Raw genomic sequence first — 22856 nt, 5'->3', positions numbered from 1 at the left:
TTCATTTGAATGTTTTCAGAGATCTCTATTTATGCATAAAGAATGGAAGAACACCTGAGAAAGAAGCGGACTTTATCATTTGAGATTGTCAAGAAAGAAATGTCATCCCTGAAGGATTCATCTGTTTAAAAAAAATAACAACTTAATCAAAATTTGTGGATTTTTAGAAATAGGAATTGGTTAAAAGAAATAACACTGGAAAGAAAACAATAAACTTGATTAGAATAGTAACTTCTTTGATTGTTTTGTCTGTCAGCAGTTGAATTAGAGTTTTAGTTAAATAACTTTATTACAAGTTTTAAAAAGAAAAAGTAAAACTAACAAGAACAATGAAAGAAAGAAAGAAAGAAAGAAAGAAAGAAAGAAAGAAAGAAAGAAAGAAAGAAAGAAAGAAAGAAAGAAAGAAAAAGGCAAAGCCAAAAGCACAGGAAAAAAGAAACAAAATATTAAAAAGTAGCTTCTGATTTTTTTTTACAGCAGTTATAGCTATAAATGTAAATTAACTCTTATTCTGGATTACAGAATTTCTTACATCACATTTTTCTATAATCATTTTTTTTCTATTCATTAAACTGAATAGAACATATATCATAGTTTAATTTTTTTTATTTCACACAAAAAGTATTTAAGAAGTCTCCGGTCAGCATTAAACTTAATCTCTTTTCTCTGATCAAAGCAATTAATTTGTCCATCTCAGCAAGTTCTATCATCTTTACCATCCATTCTTCCATTTTGAGTAATGTCAAAACTTCACCTTTGTATAAAAATAAAGTTCTTTGACTTCTTTCCAACAGTTTATTGATTGGTTTCAAAAGAAATACCTCTGGTTTCAATTGTATATTAATCTTTAAAATCTTCTGAATTAATATATGCAATAATATTATTGAGTTGAAAATTTCCAGAAGTTTTACACAACTATAAAGTATGCTAAAATATCCATCATAAATTTGAAATACTTTTATATATTCTAGACTATTTTAATTGAAATATACCAGCAATAAATCATGTTATTAAAAATCCACTTTAAAGATTATAATGTATATTTAATCCTTTTGCATATTCTTCCACTGTTCCATTTATACATTATAATCAAATTTTAGCCTATTTTATATCTTCCTTCACTTGTTTTTCAACATAAATTTATACATTTAATAATAACATGTTCATCCTTTGTACACAGTTCTATTTCAAACTCAGTCTTAACACTGAGACCAATACCTAAATCTTTCTAATAATTGTACATGAGAAAACCATTGACTAGAGTCTTCTTCCAGATATTCTCTTTATTTTATTTTGGATTTTTCCTGACAAAAATTGCAATATCACCATAAATTAGTCATTTGTGTTTACTTATCATTTTTCTTCAGTGAAATTCTTCTAGTGCTAAGAGCTACAAAGATATTTTTAGGCACAGTCTGGGTTCATGTCTGTTCCATATTTTCAATATTGCACATCTAACAAAATTATTTTTAAAATCTACATTAATCTTAGTTTTATTATATCATAAGTATCCATGCCCTCCAAATCTCAGATCATGTTCTTCTAGTTGCAAAAGCCCTGCTTACAGCAACATCCACTCTTTCATCCAAACTATAAACAGCAACCTGCAAAATATAATCTCAACTCAGGTAACCCCAGTCTTGCTTTTTGTTTTTTTGTATCTGGTAACACCTTATATCTAACTCATGATTTTTCCCCTGCCACACAAATTTAGATATAATTTTCCACATAATTGATATACAATGACCAAGTGAATATTGTCCTAAACAGAACTTTTGTAAAATACAAGCTGATTAGTCAAGACCTTGTTGATGATCCAAACTCAGTCAAGGACCTTGGAATACTCATCTCTAATGATCTAAGTGCTAGAGCCCACTGTAACTACATAGCCAAAAAGGCATTAAGAGTTGTTAACCTAATCCTACATAGCTTTTTCTCTGGTAGTATCACATACTAACTAGAGCATACAAATTTTTTTCCTAGACCAACACTCGAATACAGCTCATCTGGAACCCACATTACGTATCTGATATTAACACAGTTGAGAAAGTCCAGAAATATTTCACAAGAAGAGTTCTCCACTCCTCTACGCGTTGCAGAATAACTTATGCCACCAGACTCGAAATTCTAGACCTAGAAAACCTAGAACTACACCGCCTTCGGTCCAATCTAAGTATAGTATATAAAATCATACATTGCAATGTCCTACTTGTCAATGAATACTTCAGCTTCAACCATAACAATACAAGAGCACACAATAGATGCAAACTCAAGGTTAACCGCACCAAACTTGATTACAGGAAATACGACTTCAGCAACAGAGTGGTCAACGTCTGGAATACTCTACCTGACTCTGTGGTTTCTTCCCCAAACCCCAAAAACTTTAACCTTAAACTGACTACTATTGACTTCACCCCTTTCCTAAGAGGTCTGTAGGGGGCGTGCATAAGCGCACCAGTATGCCTACCGACCCTGTCTATTGTTTCTCTTTATTTTTCTTATATGTATCCATTTCATGTATTCATAATTATGTTTATGCTTATACCTATTGTAAGCGATTGACAAATCAAATAAATAAATAAAATAAAACGTAGCACTCAGCCATGTTAATTGTAGAAATTCTCCCCAGCAATGACATTTGTGCTTTCACCCATCTTAACATATTTTTTTAATTTCATGCCATGTCTTAGCATAATTATTTTGAGATAAAATACCAATCAAGTATTTTACCTCCTTCTCAATCTTAGAACCCATTTTATTCATTATTTTTGATCTTATGTCTTCATAGTTTTTGTTACCATCTTTGCCTTCTGCTTAAAACTGTTCTTAAAACCGGTCAATGCATCAGTTCTTTTAGAGGTGCATTGGCTTAACGATGCTGGAGATGGTCTGCTCCAGCAATTCAAGCCTAGCCCTGTGGTGGGATGAACTCCCGTCACTCAACTCTGCTTCTGTCCACCTAATAGTTTGAAAGCATGTTCTATGTAAGTAGATAAAAAGGTACCAATTTAGTGGGGATATAAGTTGGTGTTCTGTGCAGTCAGGCAGGTTCCTTTGAGGCAGGGGTGGGCAAACTTTTTGGCTCGGGGGGGGGCCTCATTGACTTTTAAAATTTGACAGACGGGCCGCCACTGGTGTCAAAATGCCTGTCATTACAAGTCAAAATCAAATGAATGCAATCATTCAATCATTCACATCAAACCTTAATTCTGTACCAATCTTTGGTGGGCCATATTAAAAAGACCAACGGGCCGGATGTGGCCCCTGGGCCGTAGTTTGCCCACCCCTGCTTTAAGGGATCCTTATTTGGGACTGAATTGGTGGCAAAACTAGCAACTATTCCTTCACCAATTTCCTCTTACCTGCTATTTGACAGAGAAAAGGGAAGCACACATTTCACATTACCTCTGTTTTGGCATTATGTTACTTATTGTATCTGGTATAGGATTTTAACATAATGATTTTCCTAGCCAGATTCAAGAAAGAAACTCCATCTCGATCACATTTACATCTTTTTCTCGTTTGCATATCTGTACAATCAAGAGTCTGTTAATAGTGTTAATAGTAATGGTGTTAATAGTAAGTGGCTAGTGAACAATCATTGTACTGACTTTAAATTGACGTGCTATCTAGTGTCTTTGTCAAACTATAGTAAAGGATTGGTATCTAGCCCTTTTTATTAACTCACACAATCATTTCAATATAAAAGGCATATAGATTTTAGATTCAAATCATGTTTATCAACTCATATCTGAAAATGCTACTTTTTAAAAAAAATGGTGATATGATACTTGTGCTTTTCAATCAGCTATTAGGTCCAATATATGTATCACTAATTCTGCATTGCTAATTTGCCCCTATAATACGTCGAAATAAACTGAATCTATGCACACCTTAAAGCGAGTTTTGTTTGTGCATGCTGGTGTTCAGCATTGAAAGCAACAGTAAGGAGTAATAACTTTGCATGCCCTCTGGCTGTACACTAAATTATGTTCAAACATATTATGTATGGATGTTTGTAGTTTAAAAAAAGATTTTTTTAAAGAAACCCAGACCTGAAAATTGAATAAATAGCACCTGAAATAGCTAGTGGCTTACATTTTTATTGCTTATAAAAAGTACTTCCAACCTTTGGAAGTAAGTTGCTTATTTTTCCTTTGGTTTATGCATTCATAGACCTTATTGGGTGGATTATGTTTTATTTTACTCCTTATGCCCAAAGAACTCTCCTCCTGTGCTTGTCTATGGAGGATTAAGAAACAAAATATGTATTGTGACATTGCAACACAAATTTCACCCCTTTTGTGCAAAGCGCTGGATTCAGCAAACTCCACTTTCCCTTTTTTTTCAATACCACAAACCCCAGAGATAATAGTATTTGTGGGACAATGGCACAAAGCAAGAATAAGTTAGGGTGCATCTTGCAGTCTTACTCTGAAACATTTGCTATCACAGCACACTAGTTCTTGTTCTGAACATTCTTCAGAATATTCTAGATCTGTAAATAAAATCTAATTAAGTTGTATTGCAATCACTGCCTTACAGGTCAACAATAAATTAGGCTATTTACAATCCTATGTATTCTTGGAGAATGAATTACATCTAGCATATTAAGATATGCTTCTCCAAATATACTTGCATAACAGTTTCTTCCAGTTATTGGCACCTACATTTTAATTACACAGGCCAAGCTTCAAATGGCTTTTTGAAATTATGCCAACATAGTTTGATTTCAACTGTTGCAATTTTGGTTGAATATTAATTTTATATTACATTGTCATATTTAATTTTGATCTGTGTGACTTTTGTTTGAACCAAAAAGATTCAATTCCATGATCTAATTACTGTATGCTTTGCATTTTAATTTGCTAGAGTAAATTTGTTTTAATCTTCAAAAAAACTTAATATAATTAGAATGACATTTACATTTCTTAATGATACTAGCAACAACTAATTAAAAATATGAAGTATTTATAGATGTTTTAATTTAAATCTGTCTTTGTCTTTTACCACAACATTTTTCTATCCTAAACTTTTTTAGTAAAGTTTACAAAAAGTACCGTAATTGAATTGAACAATTTGAATTGCTCAACTTTATTGAATGTATGTTCTTAGAAAGTGTTATTTTATTAAGCAAGGTGATAGTACCAATTCAAGTGGAAGATTATATGAATTGCTAGAGTCTGTTTTCCCTATCACAAATTCCACTGCTGAAGAAGCAAATAACTTTTTCAACAGAATAGCAAGATTATATATAACAAGACTTGTATACTAGTATACTGCTTCATGCTTTACAGCATTCTCTAAGTGGTTTATAGAGCCATCATATTGTCCCAAATAATTTGAGTCCACATTTTATTGACCTCAGAAGGATGGAAGGCTGAGTCAACCTTGAGCCATTCGGGATTGAACTCCTAACACTGAGCAGTGAGTTTGTCTGTAATACTGCACTCTAACCACTGCACCCCCACAGCTTCAGAAAATGAGGAGGCAATAATTCCAATACTTCATGGTATTCTTTTATGCATATGTAGATGTTCTTTGGAACCCGATTTTATTTGAGCATATTACCTTTTCATCTGTGAATTCTCCTTCTACCAAGGACAATAGAAGCATAAAATTACCTCTCAAATCAAACTATATCAATCAGAAGGTTACTTTTTTACTGTCTTTTCTCATATCAATAGGACCAAAGGAGAAATGCATTATATTTTCTTATATTAGCGAGCCTGTTAATTCACTTATTGATAAAATAAATTACTGAAACATGTTTTAGAAATTAGTGCTTTATAAATGTATGAGTTCTATACAACAGTCAAAGTGAGATTTTTTTTCCTAGGATTACATCTAAGTATATATGTACATTTCATGATTTAGAAGCAGAAGTGAACTTTTGGGAAAGCCAATTCGATCTCGTGATTAAGGCAGTGGGCTTGAAACCAGGCAAGATGAATAGTAGTTCTTGCCTTGTCACAAAGTCATCTGGGTAACCTTGGGACAATCACTCTGTTTCAGCCTAATCTAACCCTAACCCTAACCCTAACCCTAGGTAGGAAATAATGGCAAATCACTTCTGATTTGTCCAGGCAATCACCATGCACACACACAATGAATTGTGAGAATTTTGAAATCTTGTCCTCTTTTTGTGGCCAAGAAAGTTTTAAAAACTGTGGGCAATCTGGAGAAAGGATACATTATTGAAAGCTAGGAGGGGTTTTCAGAAGTCTTCATAATGCCTCAATAATGATCCAGCTAATCCTATTGTATAAAAATTTCTAACTAAAACAAGAAAAACTAGAGTTTTCATCTCCCACTCTGCCCTTTTCAAGTTACTGCACACATTTCAAAAGATGCATTTGTATTACTATGTCAGATACATAATTAAGATAGATGTTTATGTCAGAGCCACTTCGCGGCGACACATTATTAGTTATTTATGTATTCATATGTCCCCCTCTCACAATCTCATGGAAGTGATTCTGGGTGACGTGTAAAGTTAAAACAGCAAGAATCTCACAATACAATATCTGAAGTTAAAACAATAATCTCAATTTATAGAAAACAATTTTAATCAACAGAGCTCATCTTTGGTCCATCGATGTCTACTAGCTGCCTATCTAACTCCATGGATTGTTGCTATTGTTTAAGATGAATGTTGGCCATGTCATGAAGCTAATACATGGCCATTATTTAATTTCCTTTTTGCCCACAACTTTGGTTATGTCAGTTGGTATTGCTTTCCTTTCAAGCTAATGAATAATCAAGACTAATAATAATAATACTTTATTTGCAGTCACAGATCAAAACACAAGTACAACAAAAGAAGAATATGGGAAAATTAATCATGAACAATTGGTCACCAAAAACTTGACTAAGGGGAATTACAGCATTCTCCTCTGATGGTTACAGCTTTTTTAAAAAAATTGGAAACCAAAGAAGTGATACATGAGGAGCCACCCCCTAGACAATATAAGAACAAATTACTAACATTGGGTCTAGAAGGTTCTGTTTCAAGGAGAGACAGTAACTTAGATCTGCCTGCGTTATACATAGGGCAATATAAAAGGACATGCTCCACAGTTTCAACCTCAGCTCTGTCACAGGGGCATAGCCGCTCATTAATTGGGAGCCTCTTAAATCAAGACTAAAGAATAAAGGCCATTGCTAGGGCAGAGGCATGAGTGCACTCTGTGCCTTTCTGAGATGGGGAGAGAGAAAAAAATCCATTCAGGTTGTTTCGCTTAAGGGGCACTCCTCTCACAACAGAACAAACGAATGTCAAAATAAATTAGATTATCAAGTGTTTTCTCTGATAGAGAAGAGTCCTTCTGTTCATTTCTGATTGTATCAAATCTTTTAGGGAATGATGATTTTTAACCACACCAGAATTCCATCCTGCATATGCTAATACTAATAATAATGTATTCTGTTATTTTACTGTTAGTAATATAATTTTGCCCAATAACTCAATTTTCATGTACTGTAGTTCCAGGGCCTTGTGATCCTGAAGATTTAATTGATGGAATCATATTTGCTGCCAATTATCTTGGCTCAACTCAACTCCTTTCGGACAAAACTCCGTCCAAGAATGTGAGAATGATGCAGGCTCAGGAAGCAGTGAGCCGAATTAAGGTGAAAATCAGTCATTCTCTTAATGTCTGAGTTATAACTCTGAATAATCCATACTTTATCTCTGTAATGAACCATACTCTGGAAATGGTCCTATTATTGAATTGAAGTGTTCGTTATTTTTATGCACCATCTGCTTTCATAATTTGTAGATTAATATTTTGTTATAATTGAGTGCAGTAGACAGATAGTACATTCAAATAAATTTATCTTCCCTTTATCCAAAGACGAACAATGCTCATCTGAAAGGAGAATATTGTTTCTACAATTGTTGGTTTGCAAACAGCAGCTGGGCCCTAAAAATCAAAATTGCCAAAAATGATTGACAAGCTTTCAGAAACAATAGATTACAACAAGCCAAGACGTAGCAGTTAAAAGGGAACCTAGGCGTTTGATTAGAACAGCTTATTTCCCATATAACATGTCGAGAGTAAAATGGGACCTGCCAAATCTCAAATTTTAGAATATTCCAACCTAAATTATTATGCAAATGCAGAATTTATATATATGAATCAGAGTCCACAAAGAACCAGGGATTACAAAGGATAGAAGAGATACAATTCAGACGATGTTTCATAAAATAGGATTAATTTACATTCAATAGAACTTTTTACATAATACATCTGGGTCTTTAGGTAACTATTTAGATTATGGCACCGGACATCTTAATATGGTAATTAAAATATTATACAGCAAAAGTACTGTAGCAAATCAGCAGAATACTTTCTCTCTTACTGCAGAATTTAACATTGTATAAAATATATGCAAATAATGGCACTGTTTGGTTTCTATAAAAGTGATTTAAACTTTTAAAATAACTGATGTTAGAAATTTATAGGTACTGCTCAATCCAGCAAGACTTACTTAAACCTCATTGATTTTGTTAAGCTTAAAACAAATGGATGGTTAACGATGCTTAACTTTGGCTGAAGTTTGGGCAATACAACAAATAGTGAAATATGTTACACGTTAAAAGCAGTACATATTTATAAATTGAATTGTTTCACCTTGTCAAAAGTGGCACGAAGCTAACATTTCATGAAAGTACCTCAAATAGTTACTAACACAGAAATAAGTCATACCTTATTTTGTATATTTGTATAATTTTGTATGACAAATGTCTGTCCCATGGTTCTATTACATTTGTATGCTCTCTGTGAAAAAAAGATGAAATATTGCTAAATATTTGAGGTTCTTTTGAAATCAAAATCAGCTTTGTTCACATCATTTTGCTGTTCTTCATCAACCGCCATACAACAGATGAGACATTATAAATAATACATTGGTTTCAAATTAGAGCTAAGTTGCAAAATGTTTCTTAATGTTTGGTGCATTATCAGTCTATTAAAAAAGATAATCTAATCTAATATTCTCATTCTCTTGGAATTAAGAAAGCAACTCAATTAACAAATATATTTTCATATGATCTGTTTCTGCTTAATGGGCATTTTCTTGTTTATGTGGAAAGAGGGAACACAAAACTCCTATGTACAATGGGAGCAGATGGGGATGGCAGTGTATCATAAATTAAAGCACTTCCTTTTGCATCTATTTCTTTGTGCGTCTTCCTGAGCAAACTTCATACAGTCTAGCCAGCTTAGGATATGCATTGTTTTTACATTAAGCAGCCTTATTTAATAGTTAAACTTTCCTTTCACTAGTTAATTCTGGTAACCTGTTGCTCAGAAATCAGGATCTGGAATTTCACTGCATAATGAGCAATAGTGTTGGATGATATTTTTGGCTTGCATTCATAGAAATGCATTTGTCATCTCTAACAGCATTTGTAAGGGTGTATGTAGTGATAAGATATTGGACAAGGAGCCCTAAATCCTAACAGCAGGAGCTTTGGGTCGGTCATTCTCTCTCAGCCAATCCTCCTCGAGATTGTTAATTGTGGGGAGAAAAGAGGAGGAAGGAGCTCTCTGTGGTCTTCTTTGAGCTTGCAAGGCTGTATATAAATCAAGTAAACAGGACTAAATAAATTATTTTATTAAAAATCAGGAAATAATTCAACCCCGTGCCTAGAATTTTATTAAAATAAACTTTATGTTTTTTAATATGTAATTTGCAATTCAAAATAATTACTTAATCTCACATTGTGACATGAAGATGTATATCTAAAGCAGACCAAAAGTGGTTTATTTGTTTTTGTTTGGTTTGGAATTGATTTACCCCAATGTCCTTATTTTGAAAACAATCTCATGGATGACATTTATTGAATTCTGCTCTATAAGGAGGCCACAGTCCCTAAGAAGTAAGTTTAAACTAATAAGATTCTCCTTATAGTGAGAAAGGGATCAACATAGCAAACCATCCAGCTGAGTTTCTTTCAGGTAGCCTCTGGGGAAATAATATCCACTGATAGTTGCTAGTTTTATTTCATGGTGGTGTTGTTGAAGGTGAAGGTGCTGAAGGTGACATCTACACATCTTGAAAGTTTCAAGGTTGAAAAACAATGATATCAATGTATTGTACTGCAAATACCATAGTTCCTAGTCAACACCAAGAGCCATGTTGGTTGAAATGTATAAAAGTTGTAATGTGACAAAAATGGGAGACTGTAGGTTGGAAAGGCTGTTCTAATGTACTGTTATACACAGTTTAATTAGGTGACACCAACAGGTGTACTGCTATAGATCCCTGGTTGACATAGAGTCTCTACAAGATGTTAGCTAACTATTCTCCTTTCTTTGTTTATTTCATGCTAAGCAGATGGCCCAGAAATTAGCCAAAAGCAGAAAGAAGGTGCAGTACAATTTCATCAGCTTGATGTGTTGTCTAGGTTTTGTTATTTCATTTTACTTTTCTGCATTTCTTTTTGTCACATTTTTTTAAAAAACAAACTGTATCCAGCAAATGTTCTTCATTAAATGTTTGAACCACCATGTAAATTGACACATGTCAGATAACAAGTGGCCTAATTTTCTTGTTATTAGCCATTTCATTACCATAATAAGATAATTATTAATGAAATGAAAACATGCTATTGCTAAAAGCACATCCCAAATTTAGAGCAGATGAAATCTTTCTTTCCAAAAAAGACAAGTTATATTTTATTTTATATTTAAATTTGATTTCACTTAATTAATGGATGTAACAAAATTGCTGGATGCAACCAAATGACTTACTTTTCTTATATAAAATTTAAATTCTATAATTATATGCAGTATATAAAAACACATTATAGAAAGTATATTGATGCAAATACAGTTCAGCAGTGGGCAGCAAAATACAATAATTTGATATTCTAGAGCATTGTTTAGGACCAACATTTTCAGCATTTACAATTTTTTTTTCAACAAATAGACGTGTTATGCCAGTTGAAGTTTTAATGAACTTATTTATTGCTCCTTTAGTTATAAAAAAATAATATCAATATTATTTGGTGATTGGCATGTGATTTTTTTTAAAACCACAGTAATTGGTAGGGCTGGAACCACACAAAATAATGTGATATTTAGCATGCATTGTACATATGTTACAAATAGCTCATTTTAGCATAATAATACTTCTGTTTGTATAGCTGTAGCAAGTTCTACATTGGGATTATATTAATTTTTTCATCAATCCTCAATCAATTTTATTGTAATGGGAGTTGGAAGTGAGATTATTTTACCATTTTTGCAGTTCATGCTTCGACCTGAAACAAAATGTCATGAATATGAATACACATGAAAACCTGTTTTTATGACTGTGCTTTAACTTTGGCGAAAGAGGGGAATGAATACTGAGCATATGGAGGCCATTGGCTCGTTTTTCTTCCCTCTTCTTTTTGGTTAGCCAAAACAGCATAATGCCACCTCTCTTCCTCCCTACCTAACTGTGCCTTGATAGCCGTAATTAAAGAAAGATTGGCTGTTGAACTGATTTAAAAGAATCCAGGGAGAGCCCCTATGCCAGAAAGAGGACAGAGGATAATGTGTTTTCATGTGAAGAAAAAATATTGCACGGACCAGAGTTGGGAGGAAATTAACAATTTTGTCCATCACTCATATTTCATATGATTTCTTCTTATCATTAACTTCACAGTCAAATAGTATATTTTGTAAGATTTATTTTATTTATATATAATCCCATATTTTTAAAAGTATGGCTTCTGAAGTATACACTTCCTAACTAAAAATGATTTCAACTGCAGGTTCCTGAAGGTGAATCTCAGCCCATGACTGAAGTTGATCTTTTCATTTCAACACAGAGAATAAAAGTGCTAAATGCAGACACTCAGGTACAGCAAACTCTCTATAGTCTATTTTACAAGGATTGGAAATAAACTATGGAGCCATTTCTTCTTTATTTCCATTTACTTCTTGCCTTACTATGAAAAAAGCCTAGTTTAGAATTTCTATAAGATGATGAAATAATTAACTGCTTCCAAATTTGTTTACATTAATTAATTACATTTCTTATTTTAAACATAACTTTTGCAATGATTGCTTATTTGAGTGATCAAGAATGCCAACAAGCAACAGTTTCAAGGGGAAACATACAGTCCTAGATTAAACTATTTAAACTTACATATATAGTATCAGTCATAATTCATGTATAAGTGAATTAATAACTAAGTTATTCCTCTTCAAAATAAGGTACAGGTAGTACTCCACTTATGACCATAACTGGGTCCAGAATCTCAGCCATTGAGCAAAGTGGTCATTAAGCAAGATGCCATGTGACCGCTTTGTTTAATTATTTCAATCCTTGCTCTCTTTGGTCAGTTGTTAAGCAACCTTGTGAGTCATTAAATGGACTTCCCAGTTGGTAGGACAGGAAGCCTAAATCCCCATCAGGAAGAACAGTCAAGAGAGTGATGACATTTGCTAGCATTTTCATCAGATGGGGAGATGAGGGTTTTCCCCCGCTCTGGAGGAGAGATCCCTTGCGACGCTGGAGGCCTTTCACTTTTAACCTAGTGAAAACACTAGCAAAGATCATCATCCTGAAAAGCTCAGAACATTGGCATTCACTATCTGGAGAGGAAAATGCCTTCCAGAACAATAGCATTTTTGCCAAATGTAAGGTCTGTTCCTCTAGCATGGAGGATCCCTGCACAGAGCTGAGGGGAAATACCTTAAGGAACAGACCCCAAATCCAACGTCCCTTTCCTGCCCATAGACTTTCTGGAGGAGCCAGCAGAAAAGTTTGCAAATAGTAGCCTTGTGATTCCCAGACACTTGGCAACTGGTTGCCCAGTGTCATGTGAAAGGGGCAGCACAACTTTTATGATGGCTGGAAGTGCTCTATGGGCCATACAGCATCTGTCCTGAGGCTACTGTAACCGCAAATAATCCTCAGACAACTGGTTGTAAGTCAAGGATTACCTGTACAGGTCATGGTCCTGATAAGTACTTTACAAGGGACTCTTGTGATCTGGTAGGCAGGTGGCAACTCTGATTCTTCCCTTGGTTTGTATAGGTGATGAAGATTTCCTTTAATTTGGAAACATGTTGATATGGAATGCCAGTGTTCTAAAATGACTGTGTTAGTGATAAAGAATACTAATGCGAGGGTCTTTTTTTTTTTTTTAAGGAAACAATGATGGATCATCCTTTGAGGACCATTTCCTACATTGCAGATATTGGAAATATAGTTGTGTTGATGGCTCGAAGGCGAATGCCAAGATCAAATTCTCAAGATAATGTGGAGGCCTCTCATCCTTCTCAGGATGGGAAGAGGCAGTACAAAATGATCTGCCATGTTTTTGAGTCTGAAGATGTAAGGAACTTTGTTGTTTCCGTGTTTGAAATTAATACAGACTCCTCTTCCATCAGGTTGTTTGTTGCAGTCAGTAGTAGTGGGGCATGAAAGTATGCATGTGCTGATCCTGATAGAAAGGAACCTATCAGTAAGAAAAAGGTGGTCAGTTTTTCTAGTCTGCTAGTTTCTCCCAGTTTCTCTAGGACCATGGAAATCACAGAGATATGGATAAGTCCTCTTTTCTAAAATGGTTTCCAAATAGAACTTTAATGCCAAGGGGGTTGAACAAACAAGAAGGCTGCTTAGAGCTGAGGAGCACAATGGTAAGGTAAACAAGAGAGATGAATAGATCAAACACATAGAAGGGAAAATCGCTCTGTAAATACAGTTTGTCTGTCTGTTTTAGGGTTGAACTTCTTTCTGTAAAGCTTCACCATATTAGAAGGAAAATCTCAGAGGGTACAGATGAGTGTTTATTGCTTGAGCTTAGTAGACATTCTGAACAATAAAATTATTCCCTCATGCTTGCTATTCCATAAAGTGCTACATCCATGGAATTGTCGAGGCCAATAATTTGAAGCAGCCTTTCAAATTGAGGACCCAAATAACATTTTAAGGTTCATCTACCTCCTTCAGGCTCTTTGTAAGCCTTGGGTTTCACTCACTGTCATGCATTGGGTGGGGTTGAACCCCCTTTTAAAACTTCTCTGCTCCTACTGGATTTCCTTAACTATTTTATTATGTTTTTTTTCTTTTACAATTGCTATAGGCACAATTAATTGCACAGTCCATCGGCCAGGCATTCAGTGTGGCTTACCAGGAGTTCTTAAGGGCAAATGGAATAAATCCTGAAGACCTGAGTCAGAAGGAATATAGTGACCTCCTCAATACCCAAGATATGTACAATGACGATTTGATCCACTTCTCAAAGTCTGAAAACTGCAAAGATGTATGCATCTCTTTATTTGCAATGCTGTTCAGCTAAGAATCCTCTCACCTAATTTTTGCAGCGAATTATAAAGCTTCTGTTAATGAGTGACTTCCTTCAATACCATACAGAATTTTATTTACTTTTAGAGTTTGCAAAAACAGTTATTTTCTCTCTTCCCCTTTCTCCTTTTTTTCATCTTTAAAAATGTTCACACCTTGGATTAACATGGTTTGCAGTGCATTCTGTTGAAGACACAATTTTCTAATGTTTGACATGTTGGACACCACTGTGATGTGGCAATAGGGAAAAAAGCCAGTTATTTTATCAGCAATTTCTCTCCTGTTGATGTAAAATATTTGTAAGAAAAGTTATTTAAAAGTCTACATACAGTTAAAGCTGTTTTTAAATATAACTTTCGAAACACTACATCACGGATGTCAAACTCCTGATGTCACGTCATCATGTGATGTGTCACAACTTTTTTTTCCCTTTGCTAAACCAGGGGTGGACATGGCCAGCGCGTGACGCATCTGGCCTGCGGGCCACGAGTTTGATACCCCGCACTACATGTAGAAGAATAGGCAGTGTACCTGTAATTTGGAAATATTTATATTCAAGTAAAATCCTAATATATTTACTTGTGTTATTTCCACTCAATGGTTACACACAAAATCACTTTATATACTGTTTATTAAAGTCATTTTTTTAATGTTCACATTGTAGTTGTATGGGTAAGGCAAAAGTGTTGCCAATTGGGGCTATTTTGCAGGATTACTACATTTCATAACAGAAAATTATTTCTGATTTTTGTTCAGGTTTTCATTGAGAAGCAGAAAGGTGAAATTCTGGGCGTAGTGATTGTAGAATCCGGGTGGGGATCCATCTTGCCTACAGTTATCATTGCCAATATGATGCATGGGGGACCAGCAGAGAAATCTGGAAAGCTGAATATTGGAGACCAGATCATGTCTATCAACGGGACTAGTTTAGTTGGCCTACCACTCTCTACATGCCAGAGTATCATAAAGGTACAGAAAATGATTTTGTTTTTTGTTTATTTAAAGCAGGATCCTGACTCTACTTAACCAACAGGAGCCTTTTCTATTTATCAATACTAAAATATAATAAATAACTCAGTATGTAAGAACTGAAGATAATAAAAGTCATTGATAGAAATATTACTAAGTATTCCCTTTATAAGTTAAAGCAATAACCCACAAAGGAAAAAAAACATAAGTGACTGCTACTATAAGATAAAATCAAAATGATGACATATATATTGAAGATTTATCAAGAAGTGCCATCTTTTCATACATACAGTATGACATTCTGCACATGTAAAATGCAGTGTTTGTATCATAAGACCACAACACACATTTCATTACTTGTTCCCTTAGAATACAATAGAATTCTTTATTGGCCAAGTGTGATTGGACACACAAGGTCTTGGTGCAAATGCTCTCAGTATACATAAAAGAAAAGAAACATTCATCAAGAGTCAAGTTCTCCTTGGACCCCTATGAATCTATCATACAAAATGTGAAGAAAATACAATGATGCTTAAGTGTATTTCTAAATGCTTCTGAATGAGAAACCAACCTTGAGATATGGCTGTCATTATCATTACAATCATTACCAGGGTTATTAGAGAGATCATCTCCCATGTTTATATGCCCATCCAATCAGTTCAAATAGGTCAACTTCCTCCATGTCTCCCTAGTCTTTTCTCCAGACCGATACCAGATATCTTTATCCTGTCCTCATAGAGCAATGACCTCAAGATCCTGTAATACCTTTATATTGCTGCCCTCTGAGTGTGTTACAATCCTACAGAAAATGTGTTGCCCAGAATCATACACAGTATTGCACATGTGGTTTTGTAAATGTAAACGTGATTAAGGCTATTACATAGCTTCAATTCAAAACTTCTGATGTGTTAACTTTGCTAGAGCTGCTTCACGCCACTCTTATGTTATGACCACAGTCAAATCGTTTTCCAATATAGTGGTTTCCGAGCACAAAGTTCCCTGTCTTTTATGTGTGGTCTAAGTTTTTCTTTCCTATATGGAAGTAATAACACATTTTTCCCTTACGAAGGGCATCTTTGTCTCTCAGCTCAGTCTTCCAATCTGTCTGGATTAGATTGCAGTCTCATTCTGCATCCTGAATGTTAGCCAGATCTCCAAATTTTATATTATCTGAAAATGGGATATCGACCCATCAATCCAGATCATCAATTAAAATATTGAATAGTATTGGCCCCAAAAGTGGTCCCAATGGTTTCCACTGTTCAGCTCAGTGTAAGGGCATTAATTCATAGGTACTGAGACTAGGTTAAATGGCCAATAATTTTTAGGATCGTCTCCTTTTTTCTTGCGTTTTCTATTCTCCAATTGTCCAAGACTTGTCAATGTTAATTTACAAAAGTCCCAACATCCCTTCAGCTAATTCCTTCAATATTCTGTTATCGCTACACAGCCCAGGGACTTCATAATAGCTTGAAGAGTCTGTACCATAGTCTGATTAATCTGCAGTCCCCCCTGTGTTCATTTCAGAGCACAGGGTTTAACTCATACCTGGGCATTTTGTGGTCAGCAGGCCACACTTGGCTCACAGGCAGTCCCAGTCCAGCCCATGGCGATTGCCACATTGGGTGCGGGGCATCGGGGGCCAGGATGGTATTTGCAGAGGGAAACGTGCGGCATTAGCAGGGCAGGACTTAGGAATCGCAGCGGGTCCAGAGTGGCAGTAGTCTTCCACAACAGCCCCAGTTTCTCAGGTGGCCTCTTGGGAAAATCAATTGCCCACTCTGGTTTAACTGATGCAGATCTTATAATTATTTGTTTTTGTATGCCTTGCTTTATGTTAAGAATAAATTAAATGTAATGCTACCAAAATACTCTTTTAAAACAGGGTTCTCCAACCTTGGCAACTTTAAGACTTATGGACTTCAACTCCCAGAGTTCGTCAGTCAGTTGAAATCCGCAAGTTTTAAAGTTGCCAAGGTTGGAGAACCCTGTTTTAAAGTATACTTGCCATATTAAGGTCCATTGCAGATTTCAAAAGAATAATGTGAAAATCCTGCTTTATTGCATTCCAGGGTTTAAAAACACAAGCCAGGGTGAAACTGAACATAGTGAGATGCCCTCCAGTAACTACTGTACTCATTCGAAGACCAGACCTCAGATATCAACTAGGCTTCAGTGTACAGAATGGCATAGTAAGTAATATTCAATATCATTCCTTGTTTGTAATCCTATTTATTGCGAATATTTTTAAAATGCTTCCTGTTAAAACATTCTCATGTCATGAGAATACTGAGCATGATATCTTATTATTACTATATTTTTATCCAGAGAGAGAGAGAGACAGAGACAGAGAGAGAGACTGGTCCAAACACACTCAGCCAGCTTTCATGCCAGCATTTCAATCCCTGCATCAAATTGGCAATCATACAAGTGCAAATTAATGCTTGGCCTTATTGAAGCATCTGCTATTGTACCTTTTCAATGTTGTTAATTTCTTGTATCTTTCCAGATCTGTAGTCTTATGAGAGGAGGGATTGCAGAACGAGGAGGAGTCCGAGTGGGTCACCGAATTATTGAAATAAATGGACAAAGTGTTGTAGCAACACCTCATGAAAAGATTGTTCATGTTCTCTCAAATGCTGTTGGTGAGGTAAGAGCTGGCATCCATCAGTGCCCCATGAAAGCTTGGCTTGGCTGCATTATTGCTGCCACAAATTAAAATTCTTGTAGGACATTCTTTAATAGAGATAGTAGTATTTTAAATTTTCCTGAGCCTGTTGTATTTTTTATATTGTGTATTTGATGGGTTCAGGATTATACCCCTTTCTTTCAAGCTGTTTAGATCTTATAAGAGTCATAAAATACTGTATATCAGGGGTGTCAAACTCATGTCGTCACGTGACGTATTGGGACTATTTTCCCCTCCGCTAAACTGGACGTGGGCGTGGCCAGCACATGACACATCCAGCCCGTGGGCTGGGAGTTTGATAGTCCTGCTATATATACTCATAGACAAATTTAGAATTTTAGGAACCAAATTGCACCCAGAAAATTAGGTTCAGCTTATCCACAGATGGGCTTATTGGCAAGTATATACCATAATACTTTTTATACATGGATGGATTTACCCGTTACATATGATTATTTTAGCTGAGTGATAAGGGGACCAAATGAAAATTCAGACTAGGAATTTGAACCTATTTAATCTAATATGCCCTTCACCACACCAAAAAGTCTTATCTGGATTACACTCAAACTTAAAGTGAATTACACTAATGCAACTGCCTCCATTTTCTCTTTCAATTGTTTACGAACTAGAAGGGCATGAAAGATGACAGAAAGTTTTTTTTTTTAAAAAAAAATAGATGCATAATTATAGTGGTGCTTAAAAGTGTGTGAACCCTTTTGACACATTTGTTTATTTGGGTTCTCTTTATCTAGTTTTAGAGCTTGTGTGGAGAACAGATCACATTTTAGGTCATGTAGGTGGTCCTTATTTAATCTACTCTTTTAGTGGCTGGTGAAATTTACAATGAGGGTAGTTGAGGCTAGATCTTGTTCTTACAGCTAGAGTCCCCACAGTCACATAATCACAGTTTGACGATCTTCCTTCCAGTTTCCCAGAAACAAACTGAGTGGGGTCTCTGCCAAGAAGTCAGAAGTCACGATCATAACAGAATAACAGCTTCCATTATATAGAAGGAAAAATTATCTCCCTGCCTTTCCCCTATATGTTGCACAGCTATTTTTAGTTATTTTCTCATTTAACTTTACATCCAATGATTTAATAGACTTGACTCCTGAAATGGACATATATCACCATGTATTTCCCATTAAAATGTGAGTTGCTGTTTAATATCCCATTTTAAAATAAATCCATACATTTAGCATTGATCTAAATATTGAATGGAACTTTTATTTATAGGCTTATACTAACGTGTTAGCTAACAGATGATATTGTATATTGTATATTGCTATAATTGAACATACGTATCATCCTCTTTTGAATGGAGAGTACGGAAGCTATTCTACTCCTGACTCCATGCAAATGCCCCAGTCCCTTTGACTCTTTGGGATGAAGCATCAACTGAATAGTTCTTCCTTTCTTCCAGATTCATATGAAGACTATGCCAGCTGCCATGTACAGACTCTTGACTGCACAGGAGCAACCAGTTTACATCTAAAGCTGACTCTTCCAGTGTGCATGGAGGAGGCTCCTTCTCATTAGTGGTGGTGTTTTCTTGGGCTGCATTTTGATGTCTGCAGCAGTCTATCTCTTGCTCTTTTCTTACCTTGGATCATTCCGTTGGGTATCAGATGGCATTTTTGGTTGCACCTTTTTACAACTAGTTTTATGTAACGAAGAATCTCTAATATACACATGCATGCACTTCTTCAAGCTATGTCATTTAGGTTTTGTGGCTCTCATGATAGAAAACACAAGTATCTTAAATAAAAATAAAGTAGAAAGTTCTTTTTACCGAATAAGACAGACTGCAGGGCTAAGTTCTCCACTTATGAAAATAGACAGGATATTGATTGATTTGTCTTATAAAGTTGCTGTGCCAAAGGTAGGAAAGCAACATTATAATTCTACCCTAAGCAAATAATTAAATATGGTTTGAAGGAAACACTGATTTCCTTATGTAATTAAAAATCTATATAATGGAAATCTATTACTAAAAGATGATGTTTAGCTTTTGCTTATAAACCTCCAGACTTAAAGGTGTATTGTCTATGGGAGATACTATTTTACAATTTTTCCCCTTGAGTTCAAAAACTTTCCTCATATTTCTGAAAAGTCATTTATTTCTTGAATATAACATGATTTTTAAAAAAGTGGGTTTTCTAATTCCTGCTTTCTTTCCAAGATAAATTATAAATATCCAGTAAACCAGTATGTGGGTATGAGGAAAATATTTTGCCAGAGAAAATAAGAATATTTTCTTATTTTTCTTATTGTGGTGATACATGGGTTAATAAGCTTTCACATTTTAAGTGTATGCTTGTTATAGGAATTTTAACAAGCCTGCGTACAGTACTACTTTTGTTTGTTCTGAGCCAGTTTTAATTTTAACATATCTTGGTATAAAAATCTTGAATTTATTTATTTTTATGACTTTTCTTTAATTCTGGACCATAATTATGTAAGCAAAAACTTAATTTATTTTGTTATATACATATATATATATATATATAAATATACACATATATAAAATAGATGAAAAGTTATTCCTACCCCATGTGAAGCTAAAAAGATTGTGTTTGGTTAATTATTGTAGACACTTGTGAAATGAAAGAATATTGCAAAAAGTTTGGTTATGATAGTTAAAATCAAGGCCAGTAGACTGTAATGTTTGTAGTAAACTATAGAGTGAGAACACAAAAGTTTAGGTCCTGTGGCAGCTTACACAATTATAAATTTAGCACAGTATTTTTGAATAGCGCACATAAATGTTTATTCACAATACATACCTTGATCTTTAAAGTAATCTAAAATTGTTTGCTTTAATATGACACACAGACATGTTTTATCTTTCTGAAAAGTGTTTGGTCTTTGTGTGGGATATAAGAAAGAAAATAGAAAATAGAGTAATAAAGGGGAAAGGTGATAGCCCAGTTTTACATCCAGAGCAACACATGTGTGCCAAGGAGCTGGGTGTATGCATGTTGCATGGATGTGCATTCTGCACACATGTTGCAAAGATATGTAATGATCAGGTCTTTGGGATTCAGTGCCCTGCATGGGTGTTAGATGTAAATGCATGTAGATCCCACCCTTTTCCAGAATTGTAAAAGCATTGGGAAGCTGAGAGTTTGATAGTACAATAGAACAGTGAGTGATTTAATGGAAAATTGTGGCCTCATAGGCATAGTGTTATTCAAGTTCTCTATGCCCCAATCACACACATTGGCAGAGGCAGAGCAACAAGACTGGAGTGTTAATTCCTTTTCTTCAAAAGAATTGTACACTATCACATCATATTGCCTATAGAGTATTACTTCGACGATATACAATAATAAATAAAATTTCATTTCCACCAGTCCAAGTCTGCCATCCAGTCCTATCTATTGTAGTACATTTCAACTCGCTGAAATCAGTGACCAACTCTGCATAAGACTAAGATGCAAATTTGGGGTCAGTGAGCTACTTAATGCTATTGCTTTACTGAAATGAAATGGCTATTATAGCTCAGGTCAACAAACCACATGTGAGATCACTAAATGCTGCATATAAAAGTACAAGATATATATAAAGCTGTAATTTTTTCAAAGCAAAGCAAAATAAAATATGTTACATTCAGCTCTTGGACTTTGGACATTTAAGTAAATTCACCTATTGTATTTATTTAGCTGTGAAAAGAAAATGCATATTTCTGCATTTGTATATATGTACATATATATATACACACATGCACACTATACATATATATTCAGTTGGCCTAAAATTGGATTTTTTTTAATCATTCTGGTTTGCTTTTTCTACATCTAGGGTAAGGTGAATTTTTCACTTTTAAAATAGAGAAATGTATCTGGAGAAATGCAAAGTTGTATGGATTAGAAGAAAAAATGGCATACACTATATAAAGCACAAGTACAAAATGTATTCAATGCGATAATTTGGTAAAATTACCTTGTTGTGGAATAGACATGCCAAGCTGTGAAATCATCAGCTTTCCAATATATATTACAGGTTTGTAATATATATTACAAACATATAATGCATATTATAATACATATATTTATAATATATGTAGACTAGCTTTGTGTGAGACATCCTCCATTCAGAAACAAGCAAGTGGATCTTTTTTGATGGTGACCTGCTTTACAAAATATTCAATTATTTGTAAAGGCTGTCCGCATGTATTATTGTGATCAGTACAGGAACAGGAACATACTGCTCACAACCACGACCGACAACCTGAAAGTTAAAAAGAAATTAACCTTTTTCCATTAAGGAAAGACCATAATTAATTTTCTTCCTGATCCCTACAATCAAGAAAAATGGTCTCTATTCTAAGTTAAAAAGACCCAAATCTTCAACATTGACTCTTAAAATAGGTTTGTTCTGTTTTAGGTATATCCAAGAGCTTTCCTGACAAGACATACTAAGAAAGTAAGATACGAGTAGGATTGATAACGTTTTAAGGAAATGAAACAAATGCTTGTGTAAGCTTCAACATATCCTTAACTTGAATTCCCATATGTTTTTCTAGGACAACCAGTCCGGTTCAAAAAGTCCAGCATCAGGGCTTTCTTTCTCTTTTCTTTCATTTTGTAATCAACTCCAGAATCTCCAAAGAATATTTTAAGAATAATATGGATCAGAAGTTAAGAATTCACTGAATACATATGTTTTTAATAGTTGATATGGGAAAATTCTCTGTGTGATCAAAGGTACTGTTTATTTTATATCATTTCCAGTCTGCAAAAAAATCCAGGAAAATGTAGCAGCAAACTTTAATTTCAACAGGTTTACAATAAAGTTTAGGTTGCCTCAAATTTACCATTTTTCCTATGTGCATTTGAATAATTTAATTTTAAGGCAAACAGTAAGTTATTTTTTATTTTAG

General features: G+C 34.6%; 1 protein-coding gene across 3 annotated transcripts in view; it reads left to right on the top strand.

The window, feature by feature from the left end:
* The window catches only part of APBA1 (amyloid beta precursor protein binding family A member 1), an 81842-nt gene extending 61458 nt beyond the window's left edge, over positions 1-20384 (top strand). For 2 of the 3 annotated variants that reach the window (XM_087926720.1, XM_087926719.1), the window contains 9 exons: positions 7487-7632; positions 10345-10377; positions 11771-11857; positions 13156-13341; positions 14093-14272; positions 15070-15282; positions 17355-17474; positions 17792-17932; positions 19395-20384. In XM_087926720.1, the coding sequence (XP_087782846.1) occupies positions 7487-7632; positions 10345-10377; positions 11771-11857; positions 13156-13341; positions 14093-14272; positions 15070-15282; positions 17355-17474; positions 17792-17932; positions 19395-19466 (1178 nt within the window). In that variant the 3' untranslated portion in view covers positions 19467-20384. The remainder of the gene's footprint in view (positions 1-7486; positions 7633-10344; positions 10378-11770; positions 11858-13155; positions 13342-14092; positions 14273-15069; positions 15283-17354; positions 17475-17791; positions 17933-19394) is intronic. The other variant, XM_087926721.1, reaches the window with a different exon arrangement.
* The last annotated feature ends 2472 nt before the right edge of the window (positions 20385-22856 follow it).

The sequence above is a fragment of the Pseudonaja textilis genome, chromosome 2 (genome assembly GCF_049901715.1).
Source record: "Pseudonaja textilis isolate UNSWEBS1 chromosome 2, rPseTex1.2, whole genome shotgun sequence".
Classification (NCBI taxonomy): Eukaryota; Metazoa; Chordata; class Lepidosauria; order Squamata; family Elapidae; genus Pseudonaja; species Pseudonaja textilis.
Note: the sequence above shows the minus strand (reverse complement) of the source record. Positions and strands in the feature narration are given on the sequence as shown.